At 41.5% G+C, this 19626-nt stretch overlaps 1 protein-coding gene across 3 annotated transcripts in view; it reads left to right on the forward strand.

Annotated features, from left to right (window-relative positions):
- Positions 1-19626, forward strand: part of LOC119883412 (Down syndrome cell adhesion molecule-like protein 1 homolog) — a 100273-nt gene that overhangs the window by 51805 nt on the left and 28842 nt on the right. For 2 of the 3 annotated variants that reach the window (XM_038694044.1, XM_038694042.1), the window contains exons 4-9: positions 9449-9595; positions 12993-13271; positions 14464-14739; positions 15405-15704; positions 17827-17969; positions 18586-18715. In XM_038694044.1, coding sequence (XP_038549972.1) covers positions 9449-9595; positions 12993-13271; positions 14464-14739; positions 15405-15704; positions 17827-17969; positions 18586-18715 — 1275 coding nt within the window. Of the gene's footprint in view, positions 1-9448; positions 9596-12992; positions 13272-14463; positions 14740-15404; positions 15705-17826; positions 17970-18585; positions 18716-19626 lie in introns of those variants that run through there. The other variant, XR_005440640.1, reaches the window with a different exon arrangement.

The following is a 19626-nucleotide window of genomic DNA, read 5'->3' on the forward strand; positions in this document are numbered from 1 at the left end:
TTCCCAGTCCTTACACAAGCTTTTGTCTCTGGTTGAGTCAAAGAAAATGTGGCAGTAATATGCCATCCTTGTGGCTCTTTCTATGTCTGGCTTGTTCTCAGTAGCACTTAACTGTTATAGACTACTTTGAATGTGAATAGAGAGGAGAAGGAGCGTCATTCATTTCATACTAGAGAGAGAAACAGAGAGAGAGGCTCAGTTAGGGAGAGAGCCTTTTGTCGCTAGGTTTAGATTTCTCTTTGTCAAACACATGTCAATTCTTCAGACCCAACAGAGGAGAAGAGAATATGAAAATTATAGCAGCAGAGGAGAAGATGAGGGGAGAGGACGGGTTAGAAGGCGGGAGTGGAACAGAAGAGGAGGGGGGTGGTATTGATTTGACACTCGGGGAATCACACCACAGCTCTGTTTATTTTCATCCATCTGCCCTTGTAATGGGGGTGTTAATATGGCAGGTAGGAGGAGAGGGCAGGAGGGGGATTTAGGAGGATGAGAACATTTTATTAGAATCCAATCGTTATTATCCTTCACCCCTGCCCACCTTTCAGCCCCTACACACACAGACATGCATGTCTGCACTGGTGCATACCTTTTGATGTGAGTGAAGGTGGGGTGAGGGTGTTAATTACATGTTGGGTCTGAATGGACTCACAGTCATGTATTATATAGTGTGTGTGTGTGTGTGTGTGTGTGTGTGTGTGTGTGTGTGTGTGTGTGTGTGTGTGTGTGTGTGCGGGTGTGCATGCATATTGTATGTCGCAACCAGGGCGCTTAGATACGGTATGAGCAGCTCAAATTAAATAGCTTTTAGCAGGCCTTCCCAGTTCCTCCTTGAAATCTGCTATAATAGGCCCTTGGTAATTATCAAATAAATTAGCTAGGGGAAGAAGTGCAGGAGGAGGAATCAGGAATTCAAAAATTTTTTTAAACCTAACTTCTGCATACAGGCATGTTGGTGTGAACACATGCTGTTGTTGGTCAGTTGTTGTTGTTAGTGTGATGCGTGTTTTATGATTAAACTTATGATAAACTTAATTATTATTATAATTAATATTATTATTTCAGTTGATAGTTATAGTGAGGAAATGGTCACTCTGCTAAGACAGTTGAGTCAGTGGACACAAGAAAACATTTTTTGTAAACATCTAAGAAGTGATAGTTGAAATATGATATATTCTAGTCATTCATGACATGCAATATATTTCCAGAAGGTGGTGAGGTGAAAAGAAATGACAAAAGCAAAAACACAATAACATTTCTAAAAACAAATCAATAAAACATACAACATTGACATTTTTACTATACATACGACATGTACCAATATACCATCAAAATATACAGAAGTAATTGTCAATGTTACGATCACAGTTTATCAAGGATAGTTATTACTTCACTCTTTTTGCAACCAATATTTTTACTCACTTGTTATGTCAGGAATACGTAAGGAACTTGACACTAACCTGGCCCAACATGGTGTCACATTTGTGCTAGCTACACCACTGGATGACCATTTTGGATCAAAACAAAGTCATCAGTGCGTTGCTACTGTTGGTGCTCTATGCTCTCTTGCTGTAGCTTTATGCACTTCACTGATCCTCTTGTATGTTTCGCTGCTTGCAAGGTTTCTCCAGCGTGCAGTTGTTTGCTGCTTGTTTGTTAAACCATTTTATTGACTATTATGCCCTTTTGTTATATAGTGTGTCTTTGACACAGTATTTACCCATCAAAAATACATCAGCGTTGTTTACCAATGTTAGATGCTCTGTTACTGAATGTCTCTAGTAGGGAGTTGACTGACTACAGGTACGCTGGGCTGTGGCAATGGGCCATATGCTACATGACTATTTTATTACTCTGCCACAGTATTCACTGTAGCTAACATTACCCTTAGACACACACACAGAGTTTAATTGTGCCAACCCTTGTACCACTGAGACCTGTATGACTGGACTTCACACAAGAAGGTTTTCCTGTTTTGGGCTAGAGCAGTGGAGCTGTCCATGGCGCTATCTCAGCCAGTATTCCTGAACATTTTGAAATTAGCTGTCCATGGTGCTAATCTGCTGAAGACTTGGAACATTTCTCCTAACTGCACCATTTCTCATGCACTGATGTGAGCATGGGTGTACCTTTGTACTTTTATTCTCTTTTTGCTCAAATACTTATTGAGTTAGTTAAGGTATCTAACTCCATTAATGAACAGTAGCTATAATGGTAACCTCAACTCTAATCCATCATTTAAACATCCTTACACATCCTTACACTTTATTCCATTGTAGTAGAAATTGTAGCAATATATAGTCTACTCAGTAAATCATGGGCAGGTAAAGAGACATTTCTGAGGTCTCGCGTTTTTTTGCTCTTGTTCTCTCAGCACAGTGATACAGTACTGATTTGTCTATTACAAAAGTGATTTGGACTGATAACAGTAAAACAGTCGAGAATTACAGAAGAATTTCTTGCATTTTGTCACTACAGCTAAGATGGAGCTTTAAAAACACTGACAACTTATTTGGCACAAGCAGGCACACTTACACACCCTCAATGCCTCACACATACTCAGATGTGGATGTGGATATACTGTAGGTCCATTGCCACTGCAGAATGTGGGACAGCTTGTGTGTGTGTGTGTGTGTGTGTGTGTGTGTGTGTGTGTGTGTGTGAGAGAGAGAAAGAGAGATAGAGGCAGAGCTAGTAAAATTAACAATGTAATGATAATGGGATAGATGGAGACAACGTGCAAGGAAAGAAAGAGAAGAAAAACAGAAAAAAAGTTGAATCAGAAGGAGGAGAATAGGTAAAGAATGTGTAGGTGTACAAATTGCGATTGATTGCGAGACAGTGGGCGTAAGACTGTGTGGGATGTGAGACAGATAATAAGTGTACTGCATGTGTGAGTGTTTTGCATATCTGTGTGTGCAAGTCCATTTGTACTACTGCTGGTCTGCATTGTGCTGAGCCCCTGGTCCAATTAGCCTTAAAATCTGAAAGGCAAACCCGGACAATAATGTTCATCACAGTCTACAGCATGTGTTTTTGTTAAAAAGCACAGACTGAAAAATATGGTGACATGATGCATGGAGAGATGTGTTGAGCTCCTCTGTGGCCTATAGCCCAGGCCTGTGAATCAATTACAGATCCATTCAGCAGTTCCTCTCCTCTGATCTCCATCGCCATCATTTAAATGGCTGATTCTGTTTTTACCTCTAATGAAGGGCACTCACACACACAAAGCACGCACACATACATGCCAAACACACATGAAACGGCCACTTGAACATGTCGCTGTGTGCCATCGCAGCGCCCCCTACCCAGCTGTTGTCACGTGAGTGCACGGGCCCTAGCAACAGCGAGCGAGAGAGCGAACAAAAAAGATCCTGGTGAGAGCAGGGGAGAGAGGAATGGGTAAAGAGAGGGAGAGATGGGAGGGAAGGAGGGGGAGCCATAGAGCATTAATAAGTGATGAGTCCAACAGTGTGAATTGCTGTTAGTTAACATTGCTGCAGCGGTACCTTCATTTGCATGGCAGCACCAAGAACAAACCCACTTACTTACGCCATTTCCTCTCTCGCTCTGTTTCTCTCCAATATCACTTTATTTCTCGTTTTATCTATTTCTGTCTTTCTTTTCTCTATGGTCTTGCCAGCATCTCAAAATCTCTTTTCTTAGTATCTTTCATTCCCGCCTGATTTAATCCTCCTCTCCTCCCAACCTCCCTGATGGCTACAGCATTCCTATATTAACATAATGATTGTCTTAGCTCATACTTTTGCTCTTTTGTTGCCATTCTTTCAGTTTGATGATAATCTGTTGAAAATGGCAGCTGTATATTATACTGGAAAATATTTAGACTAATATGGATGGACCCCCCCCCCCCCTTACCCATATATAACCCATATATAAGACAAGTGATGCTCCAGGGCTCCCTAATCCGTTTTCATTGTGTCTCTCTTTCTCTCTGTTCCTGTCTCCCTGTCTCGTTATTTGCATGTATGTGTCTGCAAAATTTCTGGCATATGTGCACACACACACACACACACACACAGACATACACACACACACACATACACACAGATCCAGCAGCAGCTTCACTCTGCACTTGGCTTGACTTCCAGCCTCAGGCTGATCAGCTGAACTGATTCCATTACTTACAGACCCCCCTGAAAGAGAAGGTAAAGGAGCACAGACTAGAAGGAAAATAGGCAGAGACAGAAAGAGGTAGAGGGCAGAGGGGATACTGGAGGATGAGAGGGCAGAGGGGAGACTGGAGGATGAGAGGCCAGGAATGGAGAATAGATGTCATGCAGAAAATCTTAAAAAAGGGGGGGGGGTTGTGAAATAAGGATGAAGTGAGGGAATTTTGTGCCTCCCATGGGGGTGGGATGGACCTCAAAAAATCTCATCCTGTCTCCCACAGCAAAAAAAAAAAGCAGACACAGAAGCGCATATATACATATACACACACACTCAACAACAACAACAACAAACTCCTGGAGGCGTAGGCAGACTAGACGAGAATTGATCTCCTCTCCCACAAGGAGAAGCATGCAAGGGGAGAAAGAAAAGGGAGAGAAAGAGAGACAGAGGAAGACATAGAGGGATTGCTTTTACCCATGTGTGGCTCTCAGGCCTGGAGGCCCCTCATTCCTCTCACTCTTACTCCCTCCTCTGTCACTCCCAACGGCATGTTTCTCTTTATCTCCCTATCTCTCCCTCCATCAATCACCATCTGCCGTCCTCCTCCCCGTAGGGTCAGCCCCACTGTCTCCCTCGATCGCTGCCTGCACCCTCTCTGCTGTTTTAGGTGTGTCACATCTTCACAGACAGCAGGAGAGCAGGCAGTGACTAGAAATTAGATTTCCGGTACAAAGAGCAGCAGTGAAAAGAGGAGAGAGAAGTGAAGAGTAGTAGGCTGAACACCGGGTGTTTTTGCTTAGTCTTTACTCCCTTTATTTACAGGCTCCTGTTTTTTTCCCTATGTGCCGTATCTGGACATGCTTTATATTGTTATTTTCAAGTTAATTTATTTTTCATGGGCGCATGCCCATGATTTACTGCTAAAAATGTGGGATGGATTGGTTTTGAATTGCAGTACTACACTTCTCATCATGCTTTTTAGGATGCAAAACAATACATCTGAAGATGTGAGCTTAGACTATACGCAGTATTCTGACATTTTATGGAGCAAACAATTAACTGATCATTCAGGAAAAAATCATCTGTAGTGTAATTGATGAGAGAAATACCTAACTGCAGGTTAAAATAGGGAGGGATGATATAACCATTCTTTTTGCAACCAGCATTGACAAGATTCTTCTCACTAATCTCCGCTGCACCACTTTCCTTTCTCTCCATTGTTAAACATCTCTGAATTTCTTACTCTACCCCCCACCACCACCCACCACCCCATTCTGTTCTGTCTTCCTCTCTCCAGGCATGTTGTGACAGAGTGTAGCAGTGTGTTATACAGGGTTCTACTCACCAACTGCATATTATCCTGTAAGGAATAATACCAAGGTTGTAACAAAAGGGCAGGCTTTGAAATTACAGCTTACGTCGCTTAGCACTTGGCACAACAGTCTGACTCACATGAAAACACGTGTGTGAACTTTCACATGCATGAAGCATGAAGATGCACAGGCTGACACTTAGGCGTATGTGTGTATGTGTGTGTTATATATAAATACACACACACATATAACATAATATAACATAAATATATATATCACATAACAGATCTGACATTTTCTGACACAAATGCTGGGGACTGGCAGCACTGTGTGTGCTGCAATTATTAGTAAATTAATTGACCAGTTGATCAGCACGAAATGAATCCAGAAGTATTTTGGTTATCATTTAATTGTTAAATCGATGTAAATTGCACTTGTTTTCTTTGTAAATTGTTTATCTTGGATTTTGGACTTTTGCTTGAACAAAACAAAAAACAGCAACCATTTCAAGACGTCGCATTGGGTTCTTTAATATTAGATTTTTCACAATTTCCTGAATATTTATAGACTTATTAAATAATCAGAAAAATAATTAATGGATTAATCAAAATGAACAATGAATGAAATGCAACCTGTAATGTAGAATAATGCGGATTTTGTTTAGTCAGTCGAAACTTTTACACAAGGAGTAAAGCCTTCAGTCTTTTTCGTGTCTTAGTCTAGTTAGAGTGATGTGTAGAGTGTGTGTGTGTGTGTGTGTGTGTGTGTGTGTGTATGGTTGTGTGCGTGGCAGGGAGCCAGACAAGTCATCTCTGTTTTAATAAATCTCCTTTGGATGGAGTTGTGCAGCCATAAAATGCATCGATTGTCATTGCTCACAATGTGGCAGGAGACAAGCACACGCATACGCACAAGCATGCACACATTCACACACACACGCACACACACACACATGCACGCACACACATACTAGCTTGGTTATTGATACTTACCTTCACGTTCATATTTACACATGTTCATTGGTACTCACACAAAGAAAGCCACATATTGACATTTGTACAGGCATACATGCAATAATACAAGTACCTACACAAAAGTACAAAATATAGCCTAAGTGTTTCAGAATGAAGTTGCTGTGCTGTGACTAGGTGATGACCTATTGCTTAGACAAGTATGTGTATGTGTGTATTTCCGGTATTCAACGCACCCTCTTGATTTACTCAAGTCCTCTCTTGTCAACACTGCAAAGAGACATTGAAACATCATGTACAACAAACAACAGCTAGCATGTTCACACACATACACACACGTAAAAACACTGCAGTCGCATTCGGATAACCAAACAATCTGCAATCTACTGCAAACACCTAAGTGCACACTGTCTAAAATAAGCCTTTGGGGGAACAGAATACAAAAAGAATCAGAGAAGCGGAAAGAATCAAACACTGAAATACACTCTTCTTTTCTCCTTCCCTCTCTCTCTCCTCCTCTTCTTCCCTCTCACATACACAAATGTGCACATGCTGTCTCTATTGACATGTAGATAAATCAGAGGTAGACCAAGCAGTCACTGATGTGAAATGAAAATGACGCTAATCTGCTGTTACCATAACACACACAGACACATCAATTATTAACACCTACAATAACTCTCATCTCTCGTCTCTCTTTCTCCTCATCTGTCTTTCTCTATTGTGTATATCTCAGCAGATGGATGGGACAGAGTTGGTTAAAAGCTCACATGTGTTCCTCTAAGTGCTGTGGTTGGGCCTTTTGAAGATGTATATTGTAGTTGCTCTTAAATCACTGATTTCTCTGGAAAATGTGCTCAAGATTTGTCAAGAGGGCCTTATGATGGAGAGGTTGTCATCTAGAATATTTCAAAAAGCAGGACATGTCTAACATAACCATTCCTTCACCCAACAGCAGATTCTTTTAGCAATTGCAAACATATAAAATTGAAAAATAATGAATACAGTGAATACAGAAGATCTTGTGGATCAATAGCTGTTATAGATGTGTCTTATAACATTTAGAATAAAAACTTGAAAAGACATGCAACCGTCTAGTATTTATGTAGACTTGTTTATTTGTATATAAGACATTTTATTTACATTCATATTAGGAGTGTGGACAAGGCTTAGGGTTTATTTTTTCTGGTACTTTATTCTGCTTATGAACTCAACATTTTAGTTATAAGAGGCCAATTGTGCCATTTCTTCAAAAGTTGCATAATCTAACTTTAAAACAATTTTAAAAATCTGTTAGAAGCCCTTTCTTTTAAGACACATATAGAATAGGGCTGAGTTTATAGCTTAGTTAGTAGAGTGTTACACTTAGCGATTAAAGGCTCAGGAAACCTTTGTAGGTGGTTTGAGTTAATTAGCTGATTAGAACTCTTCATAGGTTGATATTTCTGTATTATAAATTCTTTATTTTAAAATTCTATAATATTTTCAGATACTGGATTTTAAGCTGTAATCATCAAGATTAAAATTTAAAAACATATATGTAATATTTCACTTTATGTGTAATGAATACAGAATATATGAAAGTTTCACTTTTTGAATTAAATTACAGACATTTTCCACGATGATGCACCTGTAGAAAGGACCAGAAATAAAGCAAAGCTCCATGGTTGACAGTAAAAATTACTGGTGTGGGCCTTGTTGATGAGGCTAGCTGCAGACGGGTAGAAGCTTTTTTTGTGGCGAGAGGTTTTGGTTCTGATGGACCGCAGCCTCTTGCCAGAGGGGAGAGTCTGAAACAGTTTCTGACAGGGATGGGAGGCGTCAGCTGCAATCTTTCCTGCTCGCCTCAGAGTCCTGGAGGCGTACAGGTCCTGAAGTGATTGCAGCCAATCACCTTCTTTGCAGAGGAAATGATATGCTGCAGCCTGCCCTTGTCCCTGGCAGTGGCAGCAGCGTACCAGATGGTGATAGAGGAGGTGAAGATGGACTCAATGATGGCGGGGTAGAAGTGCACCATCATTGTCTTTGGCAGGCTGAACTTCTTCAGCTGCTGCAGGAGGTACATCCTCTGCTGGGCCTTCTTGGTGAGGATGTTCAGCTCCCACATGAGGTCCTGGGAGATGATGGTGCCCAGGAAGCGGAAGGAGTCCATAGTGGCGACGGGGGAATCACTCAGGATGATGGGGAGGGTAGGGCTGAGCTCTTCCTGTCCACGATCATCTTCACTGTCTTCAGAGCGTTGAGCTCCAGACTGTTCTGGCCGCACCAGGTCACCAGATGGTCAATCTCCCACCTGTAGACAGACTCATCCCCACCAGAGATGAGCTCAATGAGGGTGGTGTCGTCTGCAAACTTCAGAAGCTTGACAGACTGGTGACTGGAGGTGCAGCTGTTGGTATACAGGGAGAAGAAGAGAGGGGAAAGAATGCAGCCTTGAGGGGAACCGGTGCTGATCAGAGACATGTTTTCCCATCTTGACGTGCTGCTTCCTGTCCGTCAGGAAGTCTGTGATCCACCTGCAGGTGGAGTCAGACACGTTCAGCTGGGAGAGCTTGTCCTGCAGCAGGGCCAGGATGATGGTGTTGAAAGCAGAGCTGAAGTCCACAAACAGGATCCTGCCGTAGGTTCCTGGGAGTCCAGGTGCTGGAGGATGTAGTGAAGGGCCATGTTTACTGCATCATCTACAGACCTGTTTGCTCTGTAGGCGAACTGTTGGGGGTCCAGGAGTGGGTCTATGATGGATTTAAGGTGGGACAAGACAAGGCGCTCAAAAGACTTCATTACCACAGAGGTCAGGGCGAGGGGTTAGATTTAATTAGAACCTTAATCCTTGACAGAGTGAGTGGGGTTCAAAAGTGAGACTGAAACAGACAAGAACCCTGCTCAATGCAAATACATCTGCGTAGACACAATGTTTACATGCAAATGGCATGCCGTTGTTTTAGTGGCTTATTTGTTACTCACATATGTTGAATGATGTATTCTTCTCCCCTCTTCTACCTGCAACCTCTCTGCTGTCTTCCACAGGTAACCGTTTCTTCCTGACCTCATTTGGCGCTCTGTACATCTCAGAAGTGCAGAAGGAAGATGCTCTGTCCACCTACCGCTGCATCACAAAGCATAAGTACAGTGGAGAGACTCGCCAGAGCAATGGAGCCAGGCTCTCTGTTATGGGTAGGCAACAAGTTATAATTTGTACTCATAGTTGTTGCTAAATGCCAAGTATAGCATGATTATATGAATAGTGGCTTGACTTTTTACAGTTATTATCTTTAATAGACTTACAAGACAGAGTGCGTTTTAGTTTTAAAGGAATACTTCAACATGTTGGGAAATATGAGTATTTGCTTTCTTCCCGAGAGTTAGATGAAAAGGTTGATGTATAGTAAATATTAAGCTGGAGCCAGGAGACAGTTAGCTTAGCTTAGCATAAAGACATCGAAACACTGGGAAACAGCTAGCCTGGCTCTGTCCAAAGGGAACAAAATCCACCTACCAGCACCACAGCTAAAACACACAAGTTGGCATGTTGTATTGTGTTTGTTTAATTTTTACTAAAACCGAAGTGTAAAAACAACACGTTGTGTGCTGTGTTATGGGTAGTTATGTGCCAAATTATTTCTTGGCCAGGCCCAGTCATTTCCTGCTGTCTTGTCATCACTGTGAAGTTGCCAGACAACCAGCAAAGATGGGAAGTTGCCACGCATGGCCAAGAAATAGTGCGGCACATATATGGGCTGATATTTGTGTCAGTAGAATCTGAATTTGAATAATTTAGTTCTGAATATGAATTGCTCAACTTGAATAATTGGATTAAAAACTGAATTTGAATAGCCTAATATGAATTTGTATTGTTTAACTTGAATAATTGAAATTCAAATTCGCTTTTCTCATTTCAATTTCAATCCACAAGATTCAGATTCAAGGTCAAAGACACTTCATTTGTCCTTCAGGAAGAGCAAACAAGTGCAGATCAACCCTGCATTCTTTCTTACAGCCAGCAGGGGGCAGTTCCATTGCAGAAAGAAGTCCCATCAGTACTGAATCAGTTCCATCAGAAATAATGGCAAAATGAGCTTCCTACCTCAAATACTTTTTAACTGACCTCAGTTAAAAAACAGTTTCAGTAAACACTTCAGAAAACACTTTCCTAATGAGTTTATGGACTCAATCGTTAGTTTCAAGTCCTATTCTAATCAGTATGATGTTCATTTTGTAAATTTTGGTCCCATTAAAAGGAAAATAGCAGGGTATACTTTAGGTTGGGGCCACCTTATGGGTACTCAAGCTGAACAGCATCCGTTTTCAGCATTGTGAAGCATGACAAAATGTACCATTCCATATATAAGATAAAGATTTGTGTACAAGTTATAGGATGCCTATTAGATCTGGTGAGTGACGGCACAGTTTACAATAAGTATCGGATACAGCCATGTTTCAGTAAGTGCTTTATGTTCAAGATTAACGTAAGCCCATTCAGGCCAAAGTGTTACCATGGAGCTATCTAGCTTGGTTCGCAAGGTGCATCCGTAATTCATGTTAACTGTGATTTTAACCGGGATGTTTATTTTGGCTAGCAAAACAGACTTAAAACAAAATGTACTTACCGGAAAAAATGAATAGCCAAATCCTCATATTTTTTTCAGTGGTGGTTGTTAAATGTAGAGTGCAGTAAATAGGAGATACTCTACCTTGATTAACAGGTCGCCATGGTAGCTACTTGTCAATCACAAGGTAGCCCAGCAGGCATATCACTTGTTCAGAAATCTTTTTCTGATATGATATAAATTTATACAAACCTGAGAATGATGTCTTTTGTCATACTTCACCATCGTAAAAACTGATGGTATTTGGCTTGAATAACCATAAGGTAGTCCCACCCTACAGCATACCCTGCTTTATCGGCTATTTTCCTCTAAATAGGACCAAAATTTATTAAATGAACATCATGCTGTATTGAAAAGGAATTGAAATTGACTATAATAAGGAAAGAGTTTACTTAGGTAATAATTAAGGTGGGAAGCTCATTTTACCATTATTTCTGATGGAACCAGGCTTCTTTTGCAGTGGAGTTGCCCCCTGCTGGCAGTGAGAAAGAATCCAAGCTTGATCTGCACTCGATTGCTCCTTCTGAAGCAAGTGTCTTTGACCTTAAAACTGAATCTTGTGGATTGAAATTGAAATGAGAGAATTGAATTTGAATTAAGAGAACTGAAAGTGAAATTACATCAAGAGTTGAATTTTTAGTGAGGCTCAAATACAGTTTCAGTTGCAACTGAATTCAGTTTCATAATATTTTATATAAGTTTATTGGAATTCATTTTTAAACTAATAAATTTCATTTCAAATTATGCTATTTAGATTCAGTTTTTCAATAGTTAAACAATACAAATTTAAATTATGCGATTCAAATTAAGTTTTGTAATGCAATTATTCAAGTTGAGCAATCCAAATTCAGATCTAAATTATTCAAATTCAGATTCTACTGACACAAATATTAGCCCATACACATAACCCCTGTCAAAGCACAGTGTCCTGTTTTTCCACTTTAGTTTTTAAACAAACAATATATAATGTTAGCTTCAAAGGTACTCTTAATTGAATTTTGCCTCATTTATAAGAGCTAGGCTAGCTGATTCTCCTGTTTCCAGTCTTTTTGCTAATCTCAGCTAACCATCTGCTAGTGATAGCATCATGTTTACTGTACAGACGTGAGCATGGTCTTGATCTTCTCATCTAACTATTGGCAAAAAAGCGAAATAGTGTACTAAATGTCAAACTATTTCTTTAAGGATCTAAAAATCAGTTAAAGGACTAATCATTCTAAATAAACAGTGTGGGTCGAGTTACTTCCAAAATGTAATACATTATAGATTACTAGTTACTGTCATTTGAGAGTAATTAGTTATATTACAATGGTACTGTCTCTGAATTGTAATGCTTTACACTACATTTTTGTTACTCTTTAGTTACTTTAACTGCTATTTAATGGGTGCATTATTCTAATAGTAAGATGTGCTGCAACGGTGGGTTCTAGTAATGTGCAGTTATAGGATAAATCGTCTCCCCATTTAGAAAGACGCTGTGTGCATTTACGCATGAGGTACAGCAGCATTACGTCATAGATTATTATCTCCCGACACCTTGACAGGATCGTTCTTGATGAACTGACAGTAGCCTCTCTAATCATAAAAGTAATTAGTTAAAGCACAAACACAGCCTATGGAAATCTATTAATGATGATCCATCAGGGGAGCTACCGTCTTGTTAAGAGGAGCTCCCCCATAGTTTGCACCCTGCCTACAATCTTTTACGCCGAAATTTTTCTCGGTATTGGTGAATTATTAAAAAAACCAAACAACACCTATTAATTTCTGGTTAAAATGCGTTGTAACGCACGTTACTGATATTGTAATGGGTATAATATTACTGATTTTTTTCTTTAGTAATGCGCTATATTACGGTGTTACAGCAAAAAGCAATACACAACTGTACTTGCGTTGCTTTTCTAACACTTTACTCCCAACACTGTAAATAAATATATAATTTCTGTGACGTGCTTCACCTATAGACCCTACGGAGTCCACCCCGTCAGTGCTGGACAGTTTCCAGTCCGGTGAGGTGCAGGTGGGGCACAGTGTTGAGCTGCCCTGCATCGCATCAGGATATCCAAACCCCACCATTCGATGGCTAAAGGATGGTCGGCCATTACCGGCAGACTCCCGCTGGACGCGACGCATCACTGGGCTTACCATTTCCGACTTGAGGCTCGAGGATAGTGGAAACTACATTTGTGAGGTCACCAACAGTTTTGGCTCCAAAGAGGTGACAGGTCACCTCAACATCATAGGTGGGTAAAAGACTAAAGAGTATAGTAGAATAAGTAGTAGTAAAAATATCAATATTCAAGTCCTGTGACCACCACTGTCAGCACGCAACAAAGTATCACTTATCACTTTATCTACCTCTCCTGACCTCCACTGTTCTACACTGACAACTACAGATGGTGCAAAAGAGAGAGATGGGCAGAGGTAATGAATGTAATGCCGGGTCACAGCCAAGCGCAATGGAGACATCATTTCAGCTTTGCTCTGGCCCCGTGCCCACTACCACCACCCCAACTCTGAGTCGAGCATGAGCTTGATCTCCAAGGATGGCTTGTTCTCCCCTGTTGTGCTCTGAAACCTCAGCAAGGGGTTGCTAGGTTGACAGAGCACAACAGTGGTCGTGTAGGCCTATCGCTCTGTTTACCAAGGATGTGAGAGAGGGAGGGAAAGATGGAGAGAATTGCATATTGTTGTGTGTATGACTGAAAGATAGGTGAGGAGGTGACGCAGATAGAGAAGAGAGAAGATGGCACACTTTTGGAGAGAATAGGTGGGAGGTGGAGCAAGGAGATGGAATTTGATTGTGGTTAGGAAAAGGGTGAAGTAAGCGGACACTGGGCAGACTGGCCACAGGGCACATCACTGCACAACCCACAAACCTCCTATGACAGGGCATAGAAGGTGGTACAAACATACACACACACACACATACATTTGGATACACACTTACAGTACATGCACTTATTGGCCGTGAAGAAAGTCTTACACATGCACACACTGTCACTCCCTCACACACACACGCACACACACATACACGCTCACACACATTCAGCAGCCTCCAGCACTTAACACCAGCTGCTTTATTGCTCACTGACATTTTCTCCCCTTTCTGTCTCGGTTTTACTCGCTGCTTAGCGCACACACTCTCTCTCTGTCACACACACACGCACGCACACCCACACACACACGCGCGCACACACACATCAAAAGCAATGGCAGAAATCTTGACACACAAACAACAAATACAAAATCACACCAAATCAAAATATGATTTGTGACACCTGGCCAGCACAGCGTAGCTCAGTTCAAATAGCTTTCGTCCTGCAATCCAAGTAAAACTGCCTGATACTATGCATGTACCTTCAATGTTTAGGTTGTAACTTGTGAATACGATGGATATAACTTTGTTCTAATTGGTTCTCTTTCTATCTCTAGAGCCACTGCGGGTCACCTTGTCTCCCAAGAACCTGAAGACGGGAATCAGCAGTACAGTCATCCTATCCTGTGCCGTCCAGGGTTCCCCCCACTTTATTGTTTCCTGGTACCGTAACACAGAACCTGTCCTGCCCGATCAGCACTTTTCCATCCAGGGGGCTCACAATGAGACATTGTTCATTTCTGCAGCACAAAAGAGACACTCAGGAGCTTACCAGTGCTTTGCCACGCGCAAGGGCCAGACTGCCCAGGACTTCTCCATAATACTGCTGGAAGGTGAGGACAGAAAGGGATTACCATGTTGGTGTACAAGCATGAATGTAAGAAGGGTAAGAATGATTGGGTGTTTGTTGTTATGATTAATGTGACAACAATTACACACAGTTTACATGACATATTTACCAGATGTACCACCAAAAATGCTGGAGAGCAAGTAATCCTACTTCACATGTGCAGTTGTGTGTCTGGTATCAGGATTTCCATTAATTTACTGAGTAATAGCAGTTGCAAAGCATTTCTGTTGTTGAAATGTCCCATCTAGTTGAATCTCATCTCATCTCTTATTTGAAATTTATTTAGATTTTATTATACACATTCCGTACATGCACTCAAAAACGCTTATGATCACATATATGGACACGTATACTGTATATTTTCACATAGCACACAGAAAGATATAAGGCTACGCTTCATGCAGGTTCATTCTTTTACTGGTCTGAAATATTACTTTTCCATTCTGTGCAAGTAGACCGTAAAAATATTTCACGTGCTCTCACTATGCAGTATGAGTATAATGATTTAGCCTCTTGTCAGACAAGGTCCAGCCAGTCATTTTAATTAATCTTCCTACCGTAATGCCGATTTGAATCCAGAGTAATGCACTGTTACTAGTTGTTTCTAAACTCACATGTCACATATCTTGTCTTGTGATTGTTTCTTAGATGGTACACCCCGTATTGTTGCCTCCTTCAGCGAAAGGGTGGTGGTCCTGGGTGAACCGTTTTCCCTGATGTGCGCCGCCAAAGGAGCGCCTCCACCCACCATCACCTGGACCCTGGACGACGAGCCTGTGGCCCGGGACCTGTCACGTGTCAGAGCCAGCCAATACACACTGTCCGATGGCAGCACAGTGAGCCATGTCAACGTCAGCAGCCCGCAGATTCGCGATGGAGGAGTGTATCGGTGCGCCGCACGAAACTCGGCCGGTAGCGCCGAGTACCAAGCGCGCATAAACGTAAGAGGTGCCTGTCTACTTTTCAATATCAGTCATACAGAGGCTTCTCATAGCCTGAACCCTACCCCTACCCTGACCCATATCCTATCCTGTACCTTTCTATATCTCTACCTCTATCTCTGTATGTGTGTTTTTCTTTCTCATATACTATACATATATATATGTTTTTATATTTTATATTTCTATTGTTTTCTTTCTTGTTCTGTCAATCTTGTTTATATGTTAATTTGTATCAGTCAGTGCTTTGTTCCTCCAGCAGCCCTTATAGTTTATATTGTCGTTGTCATTCTGTTTTTCTTTCTTGTGATCTGTCTCCTGAAACGTACTCGTCTTGCTTTCTCGCTTTACTCGAGCTCAGCACATGTGAACGCACACATACATATGAGCACATAAAGAAGACATATACACCTTCTCATCCACTTGCTGCACCTACCTGTACACATTCACATGTTTGCAGGCAGACAACAGATTATAGCTTAACAATTGGAGAGAAAGAGTCTCTAAAGAAGAAAAAATGAGATTAAGGGAATGTGAGACAAATGGATGAAGAAACTTTAGAAGGGAAAGAAACAGATGGCCAGAGACATAGGGGAGACAGAGAGAATAGTTGAAATGAGAGAATAGAAGAGTGCCAGTGTCTGTTGGGGGAGTGATGGTGAACTCTGGTGACAGGACTGGTGATGTCACTGTTATCGGAGACAACAAGAATGAGGAGTGACACCGATGGACAGGGCTGGATTGCTGTCTCCATGTCTCTCTCTCTCTCTCTCTCTCTGTCTCTCTCTTTTCTCTGTCGTTTGGTGAGATGTGTAGTTGTGACATGTGAGTCTAACATGCCAGAATGATCATTGATGTGAGAATGAACCCCGTTGCCTGAGAGCCAGAACCCTACATGCAACACACACACGCATACATGGACCCACACGTGAAAAAGAAACACACTAGTATGCTCGTCCACTCACTGAAATGTGATACACTCAGCTTATCCCAATCAGTAAGGGCCCAGCAGCAAAGATATCGAGCCACACAGACGTCGTCAAGCACTCATGCACGTGTACGCTGTATATGTGTTTTTGTGTGGCGGCATGTGTGTCTGTGCGACGGTGCTACTGAATAATACATCTTTCACTTGTCAGAACTTCAAAGCTCAGCACACACTGAGAAAGGGAGGAGCGCGACAGAGAGAGAGATGTCAGGGTAGGAGAACTGGAAGGAAAGACAAAAACAAAGATACACGAACAATGGTGAGAAGGTCAGCAGAGAAGTGACAGATGATTGAGTGATAGCTCCTAGTGTCTTTCAGTAATGCTAAACACATTTTGTGTCCGTCTGACTGTCTGCCCACAGCCTTCAGCCTCTGTATTTTGACTATGATACATGACCAACATATTTAGTCAGTCAACCTCGGATTCTGCAGGTCTTGCAGGGCCCAACACATATGTTACATGTATAGTAAAACAGTCGGGAGCAAAATATGACATTCTGTTGTTATGCTTGCCCAAGCATTTAAATGCACTACCTTTCAGAAAACAGAAAGCCTCTAAATAAAGTACAAACTAAAGTTAAGTGCCAGTTCAGTTTTCTGTTTCACCCACTGTCTCTCCCTTTCTCTGTTATTCTCTCTTTTTAGACTAGTTATGCAGTCAGTTACATTAAATGGTGGTTTGTTTAAATGTCAGTAACATTAAAATGAAATTGCCATTGCTAATCCAATCTGACCTGTAAACAATAATACTATTGCTGCTGCTCTGAAGTCTGGCATTCCTGACTTAATGAATTTGGTTGTGTCTGTTACAAGGGGACACAACATGAACAATTAGAGAAACAGGCACGTGATCCATAACATTTCGATTCACGTTCAGGTGCTCCTCCAGAAAGAAGCTGCTTTAGACATTCTTACCCCTCTCTCTTCCTACACCCCTACAAGCCTCTTTCCTCTTCTGTCCATTCCCTTCTCCACATCTCCCTTCCCTATCTCCCCTCCCGTTTATTCCTAAAATTCCACGACCTGCTTCTGACACCATCAACTAATGACCTTCTTCTTTTCCCCCCTCTGTTCTTCCTCTGGTCAACCCATCTCTCGTTCTTTTTCTCCCCCCCACCCCCCACCTACCTCCCTCCACCATCAGGTCCTCCGAGGATTCGGCCTATGAAGAACATAACTGCAGTGGCAGGAAGAAACACTTTCATAAACTGCCGTGTGATTGGGTACCCTTATTACTCAATCAACTGGTACAAGGAGGGGCTTCTGCTGCCTGACAACCATCGCCAGGTGGAGTTTTCTATCCGCATTTCTGCTCCAAGACAATGAAAATATCCATCCATCCATCGTCAACTGCTTATCAGAATTTATTTTCCATACAGAACTGTATTACATGAACATCCTATCCTACGCAATTGCTGCACATCCTATATAGTATTGTTTAAAGGCTCATTCAGTACTTCTTCTTTGACCATAAATACATATTTTACTATCATTATCAAGTGGGTTTTATTTTTTGTGTTTTTTGTTTTATTTTAGATTAATTATGGCATTCTATATCTTGTTTTATGTGAAGCATTTGAGCTGCATTGCTTGTGTGAAAGGTGCTAAATTACTATATAAATTATTATTTTTCAGAATCTGAATAAGAAATACTTTCACACACATATATATATATATTCTATGTCAGAAATCAGTATAGTAAAAAAAAAAAAGGATTTCTACTGGATTGAACCTGAAAACTCCCAAAGAGAAACAAATGAATGCACAAAGCAAATCAGGGGGATGTCTTTATGCATCAGTGTCAGCCATGTTTTGATCTTAGCATCATCTCATTTGAATCCACAGTATATGTCTGTATATGAATAAGAAGACACACAATGTAACACACCTAATGTCTGTTCAGGTGGTGTATGAGAATGGCACTCTGAAGCTCAGCGATGTTCAGAAGGGGATGGACGAGGGGGCATATGTCTGCAGTGTGCTCATCCAACCGCAGCAGTTCATCACGCAGACTGTCTATGTTACTGTCAAAGGTCAGTCACAGTGTTGATCATTCTGAAAGTGATAACTTTGTTGATGAGTCTGACAGGATTTTACTTATGGCTAGGATGGATATTCTCACAAAATATACAAAGCACAGCATGCATATTCTTGTTTGTTGTGTGGTGTAAATTTGTTTGGGGTTTGCCCAATGAGGAGAATATACTGTCAGTAATATAATCTCTTGAATTGTGATTTATATGAGTCTACCTGTGTTTTACTGGGTTATAAGTTTGAAAATGCATTGGGAAAAAAAAATTCTGAATGTGAGAGGGTGATTGTTAGAGGAATGGAAAGTAAGACTGGTTTGGAGCAGGAGGGTGTGAGTGAAACAAGGAGAGGAAAGAAGAAAGCTGTACGCATTGCCTCTAATAACCCCTGATTAAGGGGTGGAGTGGCCTAGTGCGCTCTCTCAACCACTCAGCAATTACATAGAGCAGGAGTGCTATTGTATAAGATTTGTGTGTGTGCATTCCGTACGCATGCATGTATGTGTGTGAATGACAAAGTGTGTGTCTGCGTGTGGTGTATATATTCTGCATGTCACCTTGTATGTTTCACTCTGCTCTCCGCAGCGATAGCATGACATGTTTGTTATAGGAAGTTGTCGAGTCTGGGTTGTGTGTGTTTCGACTTGACATTAGCAGATGTGTGAAATTTGTGGCACTCGTTGGTCTTCGTTGTGTTTGCGCACTCCTGCGTGCCTGTGTGTATGTGCATTTGCCGCGTGTGGGTGTAGGTATGTGCTTGTATGAATGTGTGCTCGTCAAGTCTCTGATTTAATTAGATGAATTTTAACGAGGCCCAGATTAAATCCCACAGATGTCTCAGCTGTAACCACCCCCCACCCCCCACCCCTCCACACCCCCCTCCTCCCCCACTCCAAACCACCACCATCACCTCT

This window comes from Micropterus salmoides, unplaced genomic scaffold (genome assembly GCF_014851395.1).
Source record: "Micropterus salmoides isolate LMB-PRFRI ecotype aquatic unplaced genomic scaffold, ASM1485139v1 Ms_hic_scaffold_3, whole genome shotgun sequence".
Taxonomy (NCBI): Eukaryota; Metazoa; Chordata; class Actinopteri; order Centrarchiformes; family Centrarchidae; genus Micropterus; species Micropterus salmoides.